This window comes from Trichoderma reesei, assembly GCF_000167675.1.
Source record: "Trichoderma reesei QM6a unplaced genomic scaffold TRIREscaffold_15, whole genome shotgun sequence".
NCBI classification, from domain to species: Eukaryota; Fungi; Ascomycota; class Sordariomycetes; order Hypocreales; family Hypocreaceae; genus Trichoderma; species Trichoderma reesei.
Window position 1 is genome coordinate 14,809 of NW_006711162.1, and position 19,671 is coordinate 34,479.

At 50.3% G+C, this 19,671-nt stretch overlaps 7 protein-coding genes across 7 annotated transcripts; 4 read left to right on the forward strand and 3 right to left on the reverse strand.

Annotated features, from left to right (window-relative positions):
* Positions 1-809: 809 nt before the first annotated feature.
* On the reverse strand, positions 810-2,186 carry TRIREDRAFT_64959 (uncharacterized protein; the record flags this gene model as incomplete). The annotated part of the gene is made up of 1 exon (XM_006966987.1): positions 810-2,186. One exon carries the CDS (start codon positions 2,184-2,186, stop codon positions 810-812), a length of 1,377 nt encoding a protein of 458 aa, XP_006967049.1.
* Positions 2,187-3,408: 1,222 nt separating this feature from the next.
* On the forward strand, positions 3,409-4,548 carry gld1 (glycerol dehydrogenase; the record flags this gene model as incomplete). The annotated part of the gene is made up of 1 exon (XM_006966880.1): positions 3,409-4,548. Exon 1 carries the CDS (start codon positions 3,592-3,594, stop codon positions 4,546-4,548), a length of 957 nt encoding a protein of 318 aa, XP_006966942.1. The 5' UTR covers positions 3,409-3,591.
* A 905-nt stretch (positions 4,549-5,453) lies between these two features.
* TRIREDRAFT_71817 (uncharacterized protein) lies at positions 5,454-6,856 on the forward strand. The gene has a single exon (XM_006966881.1). It carries the CDS (start codon positions 5,672-5,674, stop codon positions 5,927-5,929), a length of 258 nt encoding a protein of 85 aa, XP_006966943.1. The 5' UTR covers positions 5,454-5,671; the 3' UTR covers positions 5,930-6,856.
* A 110-nt stretch (positions 6,857-6,966) lies between these two features.
* TRIREDRAFT_65215 (carbohydrate esterase family 4) lies at positions 6,967-8,033 on the reverse strand (the record flags this gene model as incomplete). The annotated part of the gene is made up of 3 exons (XM_006966988.1): positions 6,967-7,108; positions 7,181-7,862; positions 7,892-8,033. The coding sequence occupies 3 exons, from the start codon at positions 8,031-8,033 to the stop codon at positions 6,967-6,969; spliced, it is 966 nt and encodes a 321-aa protein (XP_006967050.1).
* A 2,440-nt stretch (positions 8,034-10,473) lies between these two features.
* Positions 10,474-12,335, forward strand: TRIREDRAFT_65191 (uncharacterized protein; the record flags this gene model as incomplete). Its single annotated transcript, XM_006966882.1, has 5 exons — positions 10,474-11,139; positions 11,213-11,576; positions 11,637-11,701; positions 11,754-11,887; positions 11,963-12,335. The coding sequence occupies 5 exons, from the start codon at positions 10,474-10,476 to the stop codon at positions 12,333-12,335; spliced, it is 1,602 nt and encodes a 533-aa protein (XP_006966944.1).
* Positions 12,336-12,846: 511 nt separating this feature from the next.
* TRIREDRAFT_109206 (uncharacterized protein) lies at positions 12,847-14,830 on the reverse strand (the record flags this gene model as incomplete). The annotated part of the gene is made up of 2 exons (XM_006966989.1): positions 12,847-12,881; positions 12,982-14,830. 2 exons carry the CDS (start codon positions 14,828-14,830, stop codon positions 12,847-12,849), a joined length of 1,884 nt encoding a protein of 627 aa, XP_006967051.1.
* Positions 14,831-17,437: 2,607 nt separating this feature from the next.
* On the forward strand, positions 17,438-18,788 carry TRIREDRAFT_64906 (glycoside hydrolase family 5; the record flags this gene model as incomplete). Its single annotated transcript, XM_006966883.1, has 2 exons — positions 17,438-17,612; positions 17,674-18,788. 2 exons carry the CDS (start codon positions 17,438-17,440, stop codon positions 18,786-18,788), a joined length of 1,290 nt encoding a protein of 429 aa, XP_006966945.1.
* Positions 18,789-19,671: the final 883 nt, after the last annotated feature.

Here is a 19,671-nt window from a genome sequence, read left to right on the forward strand (position 1 = left end):
TCGACCCGCTGCTCCAGTTACCAAAATGACAGAACCGACGTCTGTCATAGCAAGAATAGTAATCGTGTGTATATACCTCTGCTTCGATGGTTTGACTGAGGAGTTTATAGAGACGGCAATAAGTTGGAGACAATCTGCAACTTCGGGACAGTATGTATTCAACTATATAAGCCGGCCATCATATGTTTCCGCAACTCTGCTTTCCGCTGTGTTAGGTTACCTTCGTTACGTTTCACTTCAAAGCCTTTAGAATATGTTATCATAGTTAGTATTGAGGCATCAGCAGCAAACCTGAAAGTGTTTTGGATATAATCTCATTTTACCATCAGCTTGTCGCGGTTGGTCCTCCCATTTATGGAGCAGTCAGGATTGCTCACCCGTGACTGCTTCGTTTACTCATCAGTAACATACCGTAGGTATGATGCCTATTGTTTTGGACAATGGTCTCTACCAGCAGTGTTATCTCAAGTTGGTACACAGTAAGTAGTCAAAACACTGGGTAGCTGGCTTCTAGGGTCAGTGGCTACCTAGGTAGGTAGTTAGAATAGATTAGCCCTCTGTCACACCGTGACTTTCACAAGAATGTTCAGCACTTCCAAATAGCACCAGAGGTCAGTCACTTCATGCACTAGTTGCGCTGCGCTCTTCCATATCGAGATCAAAAGTTCTGCTGAGGCTCGTCGACGTCGTTGATTCTATTCCAATTTTCTATTCCATGTAAGGCTGCCAAATTGATATCCACAATCTCCAATGCATTCCGCGATCCCAAACAAAATGTTTCCATATGCCATGCAAGTGTATTCTTCTCTTTACTCAATCGCCGACGCAACATGCTTCTCACCGTGAAGCACGGGGTTGACACGATCATCCCATTCAAATCCAAAAGACTCTCCGAGTTCTTTCCGGCATGCGGCTTTGACAGCCTCGAGGACATTGGCAAAGACGCCAAAGTTGGCCGGGTTGGCCTCATCGTTATCACCACCCTGGAAAACACCGGTGCGTACCAGGCAAGTGTTCCAGCCATACATGTTGCCTCCGATGATGTCTGAGGCCGGGTTGTCGCCAACCATGTAGATGTTGTCGGGAATGCGCTCCTCGCCGTGAAGCTGCTCCATCCAGGACGCCAGCACCTCGTCGGCGTACTTGTACGTCGCCATCTCGGGCTTTCCGTAGACAACACGCTCGAGATCAACGCCGGTGAGCGCTTTGTACATCGCTTCAAGGCCGATTCGGAACGCGCCTTGGCTCATACGCGGAATGGGGTGCTCTGTGGGACACAGCATATCACCCTGAGAAAAGTAGATGGGGATCCTCTGAGAAACGGGGTCCTTGGCTACAGTGAGCAGTCTGCCGTTCTCGGATCGTAGCAGATCGACAATGATTTGCATGTCGGTAGCGTAGTCACGCGAGTCGGAAAAGACGAGAATAGCCTCAATGTTCGTCTTGGAGAAGTCGCGGGGCCGCGAACTGGCGCGTTCTTCCTCCGTGAAGACGCGATACGGCGCGATCGTGGGGTCCCAGGCCACAATGTCGTTGGGCACGACGATGTCGCGGAATCCGTACTGCTCCGCCACCTCGCGGCAGCGGTAACCCTCACCGCCGACGACAAGCACCGTGTTGTAGTATTCGGCGAGTGCTCGCATTGGTGTGTGAGACTGGATGAACTGTTCTGTGCTCACGGGGTTCTGAAGGATCTTGGACAGCTGCTCCGTGCGGGCCAGCTCCGGCTTGCCAGATCCGTTGGTCAGGAAGATGTGTGGAATCTTGATGCCGAGTTCGTTGTCGCCGTTCAAGATTTCCAGCGCCCTCTTTCCCTCTGGAATCAGTCGATCGCCATGCACCAGGACACCGTCAATGTCAAAGACGAACGCCATGTTCTTGGCTTTCTTTGCCTTGTCTGCAGAAATGTCCTGGACCTGAGCAGCCAGGATATCTCGAGTCTTCTGGGGGGGGATAACCCCCTTGCCCATGATGGCATCTCGATCGGGATAGTGAACTGAGCTGAGGCGGGACTGTCGCTTGGAGCGGGGAATGGGGAGGGAGGCGCCAAATGAGTTTCGAGAAGCCCTCCTATCTCTCATTGAGGGGGAGAGAGACAGGTTGTGCATGTACTTGGAGGCATCGGCATGGGGAGACCTCGTGGCGGGAACCTCGATGGCATCGTGGGTTGTTGACGTGGGTGACATGGGAATAGCAAGAGCTCCCTCGTGAGGGGCATTGGCCGTTGAGCCATCGCCAGCGCTAGGTTGGCTCTCCGGAGGACGCGTTGGCGTTTCCACGCCGAAGTCAGCATCGTCAAAGGTTGCCATGATTGCGGTGAAATGGGTGCAGTAGGGGTAATGGTTTGTCAGAAAGTGAGGTCTCGTAATCTGCTGTTGGCAGCAGAGGGCCTCCTTCATATATACCTAGTACTTCCATCATTCTCTCTCGGGGTCAGCAAGCCATCAAGTCCTAGACTTGGAATCACATCCATGGGAGAGAAGTGGATCCAGAAGAGCCATTATTCCAACGGTTTCGAAGCTGATACACATGCGATGACACCGGCAGAAGAAGGTTTTGCCCGTGATTCAGCCCTGATGTCATCGCTGTCCTAGGCTTCAAGACGCCAACTACCTCATTATCCACTCTCTCCCCTTACTCTCCCTGGACACTGCGTGCCCGCCGGAGCCACTTTCAGGGACCAAACCCACCCGCTCAATCCAATCGTGGCCTGATAAGCCTCGTTGTTCCTTGAGAATATCGCCATCTGCGGCAATGCGTCGGCAGCAGTCCCACGTTTCTGACCGCCGTCCGCACTCGCTGTGGACACGATTCCACAGGATACTCGTCGCCGGTGTAAGAGATTGTGAATTATGGGGCCGGTGGATGAGCCAGTCGGATTAGCCGGCGCCGGCCTGAAAGGTGCCTAAGTCGATGGAAGCCGTAAGGAAATATCCAGAAAGATGGAGAAAGCGGGCCTGTAGTGGCGGATTTAGACGATGAGATTCGCCCAATGAATCCTGATACGATGTCACGCCAAGGAATGCGGAAGCATAGTGACTCCGGCCATTGACATCCGTCAAGGGGGGGCCAGGAGGCGAAACTCGGTCAAGATTTCGCAGATCTTCATGAAAACTGGTCGGGGAATGATGAAGGTTACCCGCCTCTTGCGTCATTTTGTGAGACTTCACGTAGGCGAAAATCCCTCTAGCTGCAGAAGGGGATTCCACCGCAAGGGAATCAAGATTGTGGGCTCCATTGAGCGTCATCAGGGTGGCTTGGGTGGATAAGTTCTGTGCAGTATCTCGACACCTCAGTCGTTGGATATTTGGACGGCGTACTGCAACGAGACCTATCATATCCCTGTATAAGAAACGGCAATCTCACGAGTCGCTTTGCATGAGACAACACGATACGTCGTATCTCTGGTCAAGGCATACATACATAACACCCTGAACGCTTATCCATTTCCGTGTTCCCATTCGAGAGCAAAAGGTCACACTTATTCCCGTTATCTATTCCACGCCAAACATCACCACAATCCCTCAGCCGAAAGCTCGAGTTTCCTACACACCGGAGACAAGGCACGAACCACGGAATCGTTCTGAGAGAATGGCCTCCAAGACGTACACTCTGAACACCGGTGCCAAGATACCCGCGGTCGGGTTCGGCACATTCGCCAATGAGGGTGCCAAGGGCGAGACATACGCAGCTGTTACAAAGGCACTGGACGTTGGATACCGCCACCTTGATTGCGCGTGGTTTTACCACAACGAAGATGAGGTTGGTGACGCGGTACGCGATTTTCTCGCCCGCCGACCCGACGTGAAACGCGAGGATCTCTTCATTTGCACCAAAGTTTGGAACCACCTGCATGAGCCAGAGGACGTCAAGTGGAGCGCCAAGAACTCGTGCGAAAACCTCAAGGTCGATTACATTGACCTGTTCCTCGTCCACTGGCCAATCGCGGCCGAGAAGAACAGCGACAGGAGCGTCAAGCTGGGCCCCGATGGCAAGTATGTCATCAACCAAGCCCTGACGGAAAACCCAGAGCCAACATGGCGAGCCATGGAAGAGCTTGTTGAAAGCGGCCTCGTCAAGGCAATTGGAGTATCCAACTGGACGATTCCGGGGTTGAAGAAGCTCCTTCAGATCGCCAAGATCAAGCCGGCAGTGAACCAGATTGAGATTCACCCATTCCTACCAAACGAAGAGCTTGTGGCGTTCTGCTTTGAGAACGGGATCCTGCCCGAAGCCTACTCGCCGCTGGGCTCGCAGAACCAGGTCCCAAGCACCGGCGAGCGAGTGCGCGACAACCCGACACTCAAAGCGGTTGCCGAGCGAAGCGGCTACAGCCTTGCCCAGATCCTATTGGCATGGGGCCTGAAGCGAGGATATGTGGTCCTCCCAAAGAGCTCAACTCCAAGCCGTATTGAAAGCAACTTCAACATTCCGGAGCTGAGTGATGAAGACTTTGAGGCGATTCAACAGGTTGCTAAGGGGAGACATACTAGATTTGTCAACATGAAGGACACGTTTGGATACAACGTTTGGCCAGAGGAGGAATAAGCCCGAGTGACGAAGGATTAGGCAGGCTCCTGGCGACTTTGAATTCTAGCTTCATGTTTGTCACTTTTTCCAGAGTAATCACTCGTTGAGCATTATGATATCTGTACTCTAAAAGTATTAAGGCGCATCAAATGTCAATCAGTACTCGTATGCACTGATCAGAAAGGTCCACCTTGACCACTTATATGGCCTTATGGAGCTGCACATGTGATGACATGGTCTACTCAAGTCCGACAGGCTTCAAACACTGATTCTAGAGGACAGATGTCAAGTTCGAGCATTGTTGATCATTCGACGTAAAGTGCGAATATTCGTTCTTTCGAGAAATACTGCACTGTGTGTCAAGTGTAGGCGGTTCGACACGGGGATGCCGGTGGAATATTAGGGTAAGCGCTCGGTGTGTAGGCCCGTTTTTGAGAACCCGAGTAATCCCGGCTCGGGCGCAACGCAGACGGTTCGGGGGATGCGAGGTACCTTGAAGGTTGTCGGAATATGTTCCGACAAGCGGTGACCAGAAAAACGCGGATTGGGGCGATATTGAACACACAAGATAGTAATTATACACACATGAGATCTGCAACTAGTCCACCAAAATTGGTGCTCTTGATGCTGCTCAGGGTGTATATATTCGATTTGCGGTCCGCGTTTTTCTGGTCACCACTTGTCCGAGTACTGTCGAAGTAAGAGGATGTTGGGACGCAACGCAGCTGATCAATGTTCCCAAACCGTATGATCTCTCAGATCACAGTCTGAATGTCGCCCCTACTGTACTCCTTATCTCGAATCCACGTTTTGCACTCCAGTCCCTATCGAAGAGTATTTTATGGCTACGCTGGTCTTGAACTACCATGACGATAATGCACCTTGAGCTTGCTGGCCACGGAGAACTCGCAGCGGCGAAATTCTACGATGGGGCTGGCACAACATCCGAACCAGAACTTGTTGAGTCCTACAATTGCGACCCGGAAAACTTATTTTTGTTTCCTCTTTCAATAAATGGTTAGTCATCCTTATAGCAACTGTTTCCGTCTTCGCTGTTACACTCACCTCCTCAAGCTATGCCGGCTATGCGGACGAAGTCCTGGCGGACTTACAATGTAGGAAAGAGCTCTTTTCTCCCGGTATGTCGTTAGTCGTCCTGGGCTTCGCCATCGGACTCGTGTTGTGGGCGCCACTTTCCGAGATATACTGCAGAAGAATGTTTTTCGTGACGACACATGCGTGCATGGTTGCCTTCGTGGACGCTTCTGCTGGGGCCGGCTTCATGCCTGCCGTATTGGTGTTCAGGTTTATGGCCGGAATGTTTGGCGAGTTGCCTCCCGCAAACTCCGGTGGTGTCATCGCTGAATGTCTCCGGCTGCAGAGCGAGGACTGGCAATGATCCGCTCCAAATATGGGGCCTGTCCTGGGTCCAATAATAGGAGGGTTCATTCTATATATGCTGGCTGGAGAAGGGTGCAAGGCGTCTGCAGCATGTCCATCGGCATTGTATGGATTATCGCCTCAATATTGGTCCCCGGAATTCATGGACCCGGTGATATTGAACTAGAGAGTAGCCTAATCTTCGAGGATAACCGGAAGACTTTGCACAAGCGCTCTGCAGCAAGATCATAACACATCTGCATCAACTCAAGCCTTTCGAAAAGCCCTGGTGCGGCCCTGACTTCTTCTTCCTTGCGAGCCTATTGTCCTGATTGCCGCCATGCATTTGGCAATACTATACAACACCATCTACATACATGTTCATTGCCTGCACCATCTATCGCGTATCAGCGAGGACGAGGAAGGGACGAAGGTCTGGGCGGCCGGGCATTTCTCGACCTGGTCTATGGCATGCTGATCGGGACACTTTATACCATTTTTGACGACACAAGATATTGACAGGAAACTCGGCAAATTGGCAACACTCGAGTCGCGGTTGCCAGCCGGAGCAGTCGTTGCCGTTGCGTTACCCATCGGCCTCTACGCCTTTGCGTGGACGAACTCGACCAGCAAACATTGGACTGCGAGCATTATCCTATCGGCACCCTTTGGCTTCCGTTGCGTCCCAGGCTTCATTTCGTTCCTCGACTACTGCATCGACTCATACACTATCTACGCAGCTTCGGTACTTAGGGCCTCAGCAATGCTCAGGGCGTACTTCGGTATGGCATTTCCCCTGTTCACCAGCCAGCCGCACGAAAGACTCGGGAGTCATTGGTCGAGTTCGATATCTGGGCTCTTCACAATTGCATGCTTGCCTTTCCCCTTCGTCATGCTCAGATGCGGGGAGACTTTGAGGTTGCAGTGCAAATACGCCCAAGAGGCTGCAAATCTAATGACTCGAGTGCAATATCCCATGTATTGCTGAGGATAAGCACGAAGAATGGTTCAACTCTGCATTGTCTCTTGTCTAGCGTTTTGTTCAGCCAGCTCCTCCTATCCGCTGGGCAGGATACTGGGTGTTGTAGCAGGCATTGTAGCGCCATCCATCGGAGGATTTCGTCTCTTGAAATCATCACAGATGTATCCCATCGTGACAAATTCAACCCCCTCGTGTTTCAAGAAGTGCTCAATAAGCCTGAGAGTGGTCAGAGCCGAAGACTGGCGTTGCCGCGTTTTTGTGAAGGGATTCACTGGAGTCGCTACTCACCGTTCGTGCATCAAAATGACCTGTGGACGGCCCGACACATCGGGGTGGCAAGTAATCGGGAATATGAACTCATTATACTCTCGGTAACAGTAGTCGAAAGTATCTCTCCAAATGTCCTCGACATCCCTCGGGTTCACATAGCCATGGCTGTTGGGCGCCGATTTGACGAACATCATCGGCGGCAGGTCGTCGATATACCAGTTGGCAGGAATCTCGACAAGTCCCGTTTCCCTACCGTTGACGAGCGGTTTCATCCATTCTTCAGGGTTTTTGCTATAGTCAATTTTTGTCCACGAATCGCCAGTCCGAAGATAATAAGCCTGACAGTCATGGTGGCTCAGGCTGTGGTCATATTCAATTCCGTAATCCAGAAGTAGCTGCGCTCCCTCAGCGCTGGCCTCCCACCAAGGAGCGACGCTTCCTTTGGGCGGTTTACCGCAAAACTTAGTGAGAAGCTTGTAACTCTTGTCGAGGACAGCCCGTTGTTGTTCTAACGTCATATCTGCCGGGTTTTCGTGAGAATAACCGTGCAGGCCGATCTCATGGCCAGCGTCTCGCACCTCCGCCATCTCGTTTGGGAACGACTCGAGAGTGTGACCTGGAATGAACCACGTCGCTTTGATGTCATATTTGCTAAACATCTTCAGCATACGCTGCGTTCCAACAGTGGCGGCAAAGATTCCTGAACATCCTGTTTAGCTGTCTTGTCACTCTCCGAAAAGGTGGGCTCTTCAGGCCCCAACTTGCCTCTGCTGATGTCGCTTGTTGAGTTCTCGCCTCCATAGGAGCCTAACCATCCCGCGACTGCGTCGACGTCGACACCCCAGCAAACCAACACACGCTTCTTTGTCATCTTCAGAGGTCATGAGAGTTTGTGTTGCAGCAGTGAGACTCTCAAACGCTAACGCGTATCCACATTGACCTCGTCAATCTCAATGATCAGGGTGACGTGGGGAAGTCTGGAGGCCAGATGATGTGGGAAATAGGATCTTTTTATTTTGAGTTCGAGGTACCTACCTATATATTGGTCCCATGAGGTCCAACCCCTCTTCTAAACCACCTCTAAACCATCCCTTGATCCAGACTTACTACCTAGGTAACCTATCGACCCCGCCATTGTCTAGACTTCCTTGCTCCCTCTTCCTGGGCAGTGCTTTCCCACCATTAGCCATTAATGCGCGAAAGGCAATGTGTATCCTTTTTTGTGTGAACTTCCTCTTTCCTTTTTTTCTTTTTTCCTTTGAGGTTTTATAAAGAGAATTCATGCCTGTAGAAACTAGGGGATAAACAATGCTATAAGCTGTAGAGGTTCACTTAGGATAAAATTACCTGTTTGCAAAGGGCTGTTGGAGCGTGCTTTCACATGAGAATTTTGATATATCGACGCAAAGCTACCAAAACAATGGACAGCGAAAATGTTGCTTGCTACATCACCTATGGGATTCGCACATGTTACCGCCTCACAACGATTTGACTTGATAGGCAACTTTTATAGCCTCGTGAAGTTTATTATTAATGTTTAAATACCTAGGTGTTTCAATGCTCTCTCAATTGTGACGTGCTCGGCCCGGGCGATATTCATTGTGCAATGTAAAACAAGTGACGTTGTCTACAGCAGAATTCTTCCTACAGCGCTAATTCATTGTGGAAAAAGGCACTTATACATGTATGGATTAGGTAGGGTATGTTACGGTTATCCAGATAAATGTGGGCATCTGGGGTATATTGCCGACTTACTTATTGTCCCAGCTGTAGGTGCATTCGTGATATATAGTATGTTTACTTCCTGTGCATACCTCTGCAAGGTACCCCTTTTTCATACTGGCAAAAAAAAAACATGACTTATCGTTTTGAAGGACTTTGCTCAATCAGAGCCCAGGGAGCTGCGTTTATACAACCGGCAAGCGGACGAGTGGCCCATAAGAAAGTTGAAATAAGGTCATTTCTAGTGCTCTCATCGCCATTTGATGCTTTAAGGTATAGATTGGTGAAGCCGTCCGCTAACCGAGAATTATAAGTTAGTCATTTATTGCAGACGATTGATGATACTGTCATTTGATTGATCCAATCTAGCAAGCACATGAGCCACCACGCCTGCAAAGGTCGCTCCTTTATCACCGGTGTGGAAAATGTAGATAAGCATGTATCCACTGTTAACGACACGCATGAGATCAAGGTTGTATCCAGACTTATCTCACCTTATCTCATTGATAGGTACTGATATGCTAAGGCTAGAGGCGTGTAAGCTGCATGTAGTTAGGGGCATCAAGTTATCTACAACCGCATATTCTATTCAGGCCATGTTGAAGTGCTCTTGTCCTGCAAAGCGGTTTGCTGATACTCATAGCTCATTGCTTCTTTGCTTCTGGACCCCGCTGCGAAGAAAATGTTGGTTTCAGAGAGGTACGGAGTGAATACAACGACCCAGGTCGCGCGGATTAATAATAATGCCATCTATTAGGATCCAGAGGGCGATTTTTCATCTACTTGGGCTCACTTGCGGCGTACAACGCGAGAAATACAGAGGGAGTAGTTTTACTCAAACATAAAGTACAAAGGTGTACGTGGATCCTGTGTTACAATCTACTACGCGGGGGGGTCCTTACGATATTTGGCAGGCGCCTAGATCTGATGACCTCGTGCCGAGACGTTGCCCAACCCAGCTTTTGCTCCAATTACTCCGCATTATCCCCCGCATTGCGATTCATCAGGGTCGACGATATTGATCCATCTCTCGGCAAATCGGCACGCTGGACTATAGCTTATCAACGCTAACCAGGGGTTCTTGGAAGAAGCTTTTCCATCCTCGTGGGACTTCAGTCGCTTTATGACAGAGACAGGTGCTTGTAAATGCCTAGTTCTCGACCGGGTATCAACCCCCGTACATATGCCGGACGTTGGCAACGGAAAAATTAATGGGAGCACATCCATACGAACTGTATAAACGCGACTCAAGTGACGTTACATTGTTGACAAGGACACCAAGCTTTCCCTGACTGGAACGCCCCCGGGATATCAAGAGTTTCTTTTCGAGTAGATCGGCAGATTGAGGTTCGGGCGAATTTACTAATTTGCCAGTATTATCCCCCACACAACGCCAGGCCCAGGTAACCGACATTCCATGTGGCGTGCAAGACACTCTGCCAGGCCTGTATATACATATGACTGATGTAGCCCGCTATAAATGAGTCTGCTTCTTGCCTTTCTCCGATCCAACGCACCCCACATGAATCACAGCATCGCGTCGGGAGCTGTTGGCCAACTCTTTGGCCTCTGGAACTCGCGATCCCACCATGGAGAAGCATGAAGAGACAGCTGCGAGGGGGCACGATGCGAGGGCCACGGAGAAGGGCGAGCTTGTTCACATCGATGTGACTCGCGACATCACCCGTGTTGAACACGAACTGGGCTTCTGGCAAGCTATGCGACAGTATCCCACGGCAACATTCTGGGCCATGTTCTTCAGCATTGCTGTCATCATGTCAGGCTACGACGGTCAAATCATCTTCTCTTTCTATGCTCTTCCGGCGTTCCAAACGAGGTACGGAAATCTGGTCGGCGGCTCCTACGAAATCCCTGCTCCATGGCAGACTGCCCTTGGAATGGGCAACCCCATCGGCCAAGTCCTGGGCGCACTTGCCAGCGGCTATCCTATGGAACGCTTTGGACGTAGATGGACTCTGGCTGTGTGCTGCGTGTGGTCCATCGGATTCGTCTTTGTGCAGTTTTTTGCCACATCTCTTCCGATGCTCTGTGCTGGCGAAATCCTCGGCGGCTTAGCTTACGGGTTCTACGTGGTGATAGCCCCGACGTACGCGTCCGAAATATGCCCCTTGGCCCTCCGAGGCCTACTCACGGCCTTTATAAATCTGGCCTTTGTTATTGGACAGTTCATAGCCCAAGGAGTTGCTGCTGGCCTTGAGGGTCGGGAGGATGAATGGGCATATAAGGCGCCCTTTGTACGTATTAGACCCCGCATAACGCGAAACTCCTGCATCCAAACTACATCAGTTAACCCGGTTACTTTCTCAGGCACTACAATGGCTTTGGCCTTTGATCATCCTCGTGGGGTTGCCCTTTGCTCCGGAAAGCCCATACTGGCTTGTCCGCCAAGGGCGAAAAGATGATGCCCGCAGCGCCCTGGTAAAACTATCGTCATCGAAGAATGCTCCAAATATCGACCAAGTGCTGCTTGGAGTTGAGCAGACTGACTTGTTGGAGCAAGAATTCGAAGCGACAACCAGTTACTGGGATCTATTCAAGGGCGTCAACCGGGTACGGACGGAAATCACCATCATGGTATATCTCATTCAGGTTATCGCGGGAAACCCGCTCATCGGCTATGCAAACTACTTTTTCGAACAAGCTGGCCTAGATCCTTCAGATGCATTCGATAGTGAGGGCCGATCTTTGCGCAACAGCATGAAGTGTTACCTGACTGACAGATTTATTATAGTGGGCGTTGGTAACACGGCACTGGGATTCGTCGGAACCATCACATCGTGGTTCCTGCTCAATTATGTAAGTTTGCCCCGGAGCTTGGCGAGGATGGATCTGAGGAAAGCGGTGCTAGTTTAATCTCGGCCGTCGAACAATCTACACCACGGGCATGTGGGTGATGACATTGCTGCTCTTTATCATTGGCTTTCTCAGCATCCCGGCGCATAACACCGGCGCAATCTGGGCAATGGCTAGCTGCATGGATGTGTAAGTTCGCTGTTTGAGGGTTTGGTCCGCATACTCATGGCCTCGCATCGCTAATTCTGAGTCTTGAACGTTCAGATGGACATTCATCTATCAGATGACAGTTGGACCTATCTGCTTCGTCATTATATCCGAGATATCCTCTACTCGACTGCGAACAAAGTCTATTGCTGTTTCTACTGCGGTTCAGTCTTTCTTCAACATCATCAGCACAATCGCAATGCCCTATATGCTGAACAGTGATCAGGCCAACTGGGGAGGAAAAGCAGGCTTCTTATTTGGCGGAATCAGCTTCTTCTGTGCCATCTGGTGTCACTTCAGATTACCAGAAAGCCAGGGAAGAACTTTTGAGGAGCTGGATATTCTCTTTCAAAGAAAGGTGCCACTAAGGGACTTCAAGACGTATGATCTCATGGTGGAAGCGGGTATGGAAAAGACAACAACGGCATGATTCGAGCGCGTCGTGGCCGAAGAGAATATCTCACCAAAAGGTACAGCCTACGCGATATAGATCTGTGATTCAATCAATTGGTTGCTAAATACCATTCAGCTATGGTCAAATCGAGTCAATTGTCATGGTTTGGGGATGCTCTTCGTGCCGAACGGTGTTTCTTAGGAAGAAGGTGACGGGAGGCAATATTGGCATCCTAAGCTGAGATCAATAGCTCGCTCGCAAAGCGTTCTCATAGCTAATTTGACTGTGATAGTCCACGTTCAGGATTCGCTTGGGAGCACGCACGGTAACCAATACGTGTGAGATTACCGAATCATAGGAAGATTGAATAGGGTCAAAGGTCACGAACGAATGTGGCTAAAACTTGCTTGTCTGAGTAGCATGAACGATTGGTATCTTACAGCCCAGCGTAACATTAGCCTCGGAGGTAGGATCGTTATTTGATCCACCAACATACCTTATATGGCCCAAGAATATCCATTCATTGAAGCGAAGGACTTCTGCAGCACTATTGTATGAGGATACTGGCCCATTCGGATGTTCCTAGTGGAAAGTCTTCTAGTATTTCCCCAGCCATATAGTCAGGAACTGGACTCGTCAGTTACATACGCAAACACCCCTCCTTTGAGATTGAGAGACATACCATAGGCCTCTCCGACTAAGTGAAAGCGGCTGCCAATGGGTCGAAGGACCATCGGGAAGTTGCAGCCAGCAAGAATCGAGACGACGTCTCCGGGTTGCGTTTTAGAGGGCCCAACGCAGAAATGGCCGCCTTTCGTGACAAAACAGCGCCTTAGCCTCATGACATTTTCGATGACCTGGCTCTCCGTCCGCAAGCTATGAGGGTCTATGAATGACCCTGCTGTAAGAATCCTCTTCAGTTCCTTCTCACCGAGAGGAGCCTTCGGTAGTGACGGACCGTTCCGGTATGACTTTCTCATCAAAGAGTCTGAAGCTCGAATGATGTTATCATAACTGGGAAAGGCCCCGCAATCTGCTGAAACTTCCGTTACGGCATCAAAAAGCAGGCCGTAAACACATAAAATGCTTAGATCATCATTGAAAGCCACTCGAGCCTCTAGTCCTCCTGAAGCAGAATATCCATGGCCATTGAGATATAGAGCCTCCGCAGAACCAATGAAGTAACATTGTATTCGCATCAAAGAGGCATTGATGAAGAGAGCTGGTCGATATTCGTTGGCCGCCCGCCTCCAGTCGGGAACCCACGATGGCAAAGTCCCTTGGCTTTGGAGACCGGACGCGGCGAGAAGAAGATCGAGTGTCTTCTCCCGCATCATGATGAAAGACGCCGTCTCTCGATATACCTGCTCCATAGACTTGGAATAGTCTATATCAGGCAAAGTGTCGCTGTAGTCCTTTCCAACAAGACCCAAGATGGCGAATACCTTGTCTCTCGGATCAGTAGCATCTCGATCCCAGATATTCCACAGCAGATCCGACAATTTGCTGGCGAAAAGTCTCTTCTGAGAGATGTGTATTGCCAGCCCATATCGCCGCTTCAAAGTGGCCCAAAGCTCCCATCGCTTAGTACTCCTAACTAAGCAACCCATATCGTCCCAGGCCTCTTGGTACTGCATGGCCTTTCTCACGGTAGTCCATTTGAGTTTCGAGTCCCCGCACTGAAGGATAGCCTCTCTCGATTGCCAAATCTCCTGCACCACCCATGTTCGCGACCACCATGGCCTTGCAAAAAGGTTGTCAAGAGCCTCCCAGTCGGCTTGTCGAGCATCCTCGAAGAACGGATGGTACGCGGAGGTATACAAGACAGGAACACCCGTAAGAATGTGTCCGTTCTGCTTGTTGTTGTCCATAATCTTATATCTTACATCTGTTATACTCAGCCTTTTCATCCCTTCAATTTCTTGATGGCTGAAATACTGTGAGAGGGGCTCCCATGCATCATTCACCAAGTTTGCCCCTCCCTCAGAAGGACTGGCAGAAACTCCAGCACCACACTCAGAACTTGTGTCGCTTCCTAATCGTTCACCATCTCGCCAAATGTTCCGTAGATAGTACTTCTGATGCATAGCCATTTCCTTCAGAAACAACAGCGCACGATCACTATCATGGGTCTTCTCCCCAATCCACGCAACCACTCTTGCTGCGCTGCGATAAATGTACGGCATAAGAGCCACTTGGGCAGTGCGCTCGTCTTCGTTTGCCTGGTCGATGCAAACTCTATCAATCCACATAACCCGCGCACTATCGGCTTTTCGTAGTCTTCGCAGTGCCTGCTCCAGTGCATACGATATGTCAAGTTGTTGGCCGTTCAAGGTTATAGAAGGACGACCTTCGTCTTTGCTGTCAGGACAGCCCCATGCGTACGAAAGTGCCTCATACAATGGGGCTTCTGCTATTGCGTGTTCCGTAATGAAGCACTGTAAAGGTGCCGCATGATCGCCAGAGCCGATTGTAAGTAGGCGAATCCCATTCGAGAGCTTGAGCTCGGCGAATTCATAACGTTGGGCCATTGTGGCTCATAAGCATATACTGAGTAGAGATAGAAGATTACTACCTAGGTAGGTACAGATGAAGGCGAAGGTTGAACCTCTTGTATCGGGGCTCCCACACGACCGCTAGGGATGCACAAATTGATGACTAACTCATCTCAGGGGGGGCTTCCGCATCCTGATAAGGTACATATTTACCATGGAACCCTGCAAGCAAGGCGTTGCGCGGTGAGCATCTGGGATTTCGCTCTATTCGGGAAGAGAGCATAGCCAAAAACGACGTATCACGTCGACGACTCAAATGTTGCTAATGCACCCTTCAGATAGCCTCAATATACCTTATATAGGGTTCAAGAACAAGAGCTACCGCCACCATGACGCTGGGCCAGATTCTCATCCTTGGAAGAAGAGCAGTCTTGGCTACACTATCAATAGCTCAGCGTCCTTGCTGCCGTGAGCGGGCCGGCCAACAGAGTAGCTGTCAGCATGAGAGAGCAGAACAGGGCTCATCGTGATGAACGGCGACATAGCGTCCTGGAGGTCGAACCGGACGTTTCTCAGTCTGATAATTCAAGCTCATTCACACAGGCTAGTGAGACCGTATGATTGAGGCTTTGCGCGCCTGCTTCAAGCGAGTTCTGAAGCGCACCCAAGCCAGCAGCGATGGTGCGTGATGAGGACGTCCCCCAACTTAGGATCTTGGGCAGCTTATTGGTCGTGACATCGGATCTCTTCATGCCACCTCACAATCCGCTCTTTTTCCGCTTAATGTCTGCTTTATGCCCTATACATAGTGCAGAGAACCCTCTGACTTTTTGTTATCAGACAGATCAGAATGCTGTGGTTAACAAAGAGGTAACGCATACAACATTCCTCTACTGCCAGCAACTTCATAGTGTACAGAATTGCCACATTAAGTAGTGGAGCCCCAAAAGCTCGCCAACTTCGAAATTATCAGCACCCCTTATCTAAGGGTTGATTCTCAGTCGTCTTGTAATAGCAGACGACACCCTTGTATGTGTGATGGAAATAAGCTATTAAGCTCCTCCGCCTTTCAAATGGTCTCGAACTCAGTTTATTAATACCTAGTTGAGAAGCTTGTGAAGTAGCTCCAAACTTTTTGGACATGACCCAGGCCTCTCGCTTTGAGGCTGCAGCTTGTGGACAGGTTTACTTGGACACTTGAAGGCACCGAGCTTATGTCTTGCCGCGCATCTCTTGAACTCGGTCACGGAAACAAAAATGTCTCGGCACCAAGTCGTATTCAAAGTTAACAAATCGGATTTGCGAGACAGCTTGAAGTCCCAACGTCTAGGTCTGAATGAGAAGTTGACAACTCGACAACCAACTCCAGCCAACTACGTCTAGTTTCTGCGAGTCGGCAACGCTTCATGGGCCAATCGAGAGCCAGAGAACACGAGTTCCCTAATTCAATTCTTCACCTGCTTCATGCTTTTGCAAGCCTGTATATGCGCCAATCCACTCAGCGGGACACCAATTATTTCAACTGCTGGTTTGGGACATAGCGACGACTTGCCGATATATGACGGTCTCAAGACAAGGCCGAGATTCCCATCGTGCGACACAGACGTGTACGCGCTAATTTTAGGAGAGTGAATGCCTCATGCCTTGCGCGAAACCCCAGGGGTGATCGACACTGCCCGCGACTTTGTCTGAAGCCGAAGCTGGCATTCTGTGTGACAGGTTGTTCAGCAGCAACGATGCATTTAATCGGGGCTGAATGTAATACATAGGCATAAGCTTGCTGAGTGAGCTAGCATCTATGTCTAAATATAAAATCCAGATCCGTACGAAGAACTGAACCTTTGGCTATCTAAGAGGCAAAGCCTGTATTAGCGGCAGCAGCAGTGCCTACGTGACACACCCAAGACACCCTCACAGCTTTCAAAGGGGAGGGAAATATGTCAGCCTGGAAGGCTTTGCCATAACCCCTTTATGGATTAGTGATGCGTGCGGTGTCCGGCGGACATCGGATGCGAGAGCCCTTCACACTTCTCCGTTAATTCTCGAATTGCCCGATCCCGGCTGGGCCTTCTGTCGTGCCGTTCGCTCTGCCTTGTTTATTGATAGAATTGCTGACTAGTATCATGCGCCTGCAAAGTAATAAGATTGCCAGTCGCCCCTTGGACGGAAGCTAGCGGCACAAGTCGACTCGATTTGCATGGAAAGTGGAAAATTGAGCCTTAATGGAGGAGGAAGGTCCACTCTCGTCTGAAGCTATCTGCAACAGTAAGCTTAATCAGATTCTTATTCGGGCTAGGCGTATGTGCTCACGTTGTGAGTACCAAATCAAGATGCTACAATGAATCGGGCCGGCGTTCTCCTGCGCTGAACTCGTATTGTATGGTTGGTAGATCATAGCTCGACACGCATAACGCGGGACCAGATGATGCGATACAAACCATAGCTGAGGAAGAAGTACCGGGCTACCGTTTGTTACTCACTCGCTAGGGCGTACAAAGTAGGGAACCTCAGGAACAGGCCATACAGCAATAGAGCTCAGTTTAAGTCTGTATATAAGTCTGTTTGGTCCCTGGCAACTAAACAGAAGGCTTTCGCGTCGCTCATCTTCAACTCTTGGACAAGTCCGACAGCTCACCAGCCAAGATGAGATACTCCATTGTTGCTCCGGCCCTTCTCGCCGGCACCGCCTTTGCGTGGCTTCCCCAGGACCGCGATCTGGCAGCCTTCAACCAGACACTTCGATATGAGAAGCTCGGCAAGCGCTTTGAGCCTTCGTTGGCTTCTGGCATCACAAAGATCCGTGGTGTAAACTTTGGTGGTAAGTCAATGTCCGATACCGCGAAAGCTTCAGCGACTCGTAGCTCACGCGCCATTCATAGGATGGCTGATTTGCGAGCCTTGGATGATGTCCAATGAGTGGAATAACGTCATGGGCTGTAACGGCGCTGCCTCCGAGTTCGACTGTATGCTTCAGCACTACTCGGGCAACAACCGCGCCGCTGGAAACCAGAAGTTCCAGAACCACTGGCGAGACTGGATCAACCCTGCCACTGTTCAGTCGGTCCACGATGTCGGTCTGAACACCATTCGTATCCCCATTGGATACTGGTCCTATGTCGACATCGTCGACAAGGCGAGCGAGCCGTTTGCTGATGGCAACCTCATGCTGCCGTACCTCGATGCCGTCGTCCAGAAGGCCGCTGATCTCGGCATCTACGTGATTATTGATCTCCACGGTGCCCCTGGCGGTCAGCAGCAGGACGTCTTCACGGGCCAAAACCCCAACCCCGCGGGCTTTTACAACTCGTACGACTATGGCCGTGCAGAGAAGTGGCTATCATGGATGACAAACCGCATCCACACGAACCCCGCCTATTCAACCGTCGGTATGATCGAGGTTCTCAATGAGCCGGTTTCGAGGCACGATGGGGGGAATCGCTACCCGGCCCCTGGCCAAGACCCGAGTCTTGTGCAGACCTACTACCCGGGCGCCCTCAAGGCTGTCCGCGATGCTGAGGCTGCGCTCAATGTTCCCAGCAACAAGAAGCTGCATGTGCAGTTCATGTCTAGCAAGTGGGACTCTGGCGATGCTCGCAGCAACGCTGCAGTCAAGAATGACCCCATGACAGGCTTTGACGATCACAACTACATTGGCTTTGCCCTTGGCAACACCGGTGACCAGTACTCTCTCATGCACAGTGCTTGCACCGACTCTCGAGTTGTAAGCGGTCAGGACTTTGCCATTACGGGCGAATGGAGCATGACATCTGGTGCCGACTGGCATGACGCAAACTTCTTCAAGAAGTTCTTCACAGCTCAGCAGCAGCTGTACGAGTCTCCTGGAATGGACGGATGGATCTACTGGACCTGGAAGACGGAACTCAATGATCCTCGCTGGACCTACTCATATGCTACATACCTCAACTACATCCCAACAAACGCAGCTGCCCTGCAACAAAACGTTTACCAGGATGTCTGCTCTGGATTCAGGTAAAGCGTGAGTAATACCTTGCGTTTTGGAGGGTTTCTCATCAACTCCTCAGCCTTATATATTTCATAATGGAACAAACTTTACCTTCTTCATAAGTGCAATACCCATCCTACTTCAACTCTTTAGCACACCAGGGTCTCTGTGAATGATACGGCTGATCAGCTCCCATGGCTTTTGCGCCTAAAGAAGAATTTCTCGGTCGACTTGTTGCAGATGAGCTTCTCCAGAGTGCCTATTTAATCAGTTGTTCAAAATTTAGACTACAAGCAAGGGCATGATTCTTGAACTTATACGGACCCGCTTGTGTAGGCCGGCAGCGATCAAATGCGCCATGGCGTCAATTAGTAGCCTTGGAGAGCAAGGCTGATCTGATCTGCCTGGCTCCGTCTCAGGTACCAGTAGGGCGTGTTGTCATCAAGCCTTAGGTAAGGTGTTAGGAATGCCCTCTTCTGCTCTACTGTCATCGGGCAACGCTGAGCCCAGCTGGCTGACCTAAGTATGATGGGACCAAGTACATAGAGAATACATCTTGGGTTCAGGGTCTAAAGACTGGTAGCAGTAATCCCTTCTAAGAGGAGCTAGTCTCCTGACATCAAGCATGGCTGGAGTTGGGTCAACAACGTTTGAGATATACTTGGGGAGATGTGAAGTATCCGGGGAGGATCCCTCTTCCCAGTGACTCAATATTGTGGCCTTGGTATGCGAAAGTAGTCTTTCCGGCCATCGCAGGATGAGAATACTCTGCATGTACCTATGCAATGGTTGGCATTGCGGTTAACGCTGTAGCCCTCGTGCTGTAGCAGCTAGGGTCATGTAACAAATTCGCAACAGTGTTTCCCACAACCTTTCCGCATCGAAGGGACAACATAGAAATCATTTCGTTCGT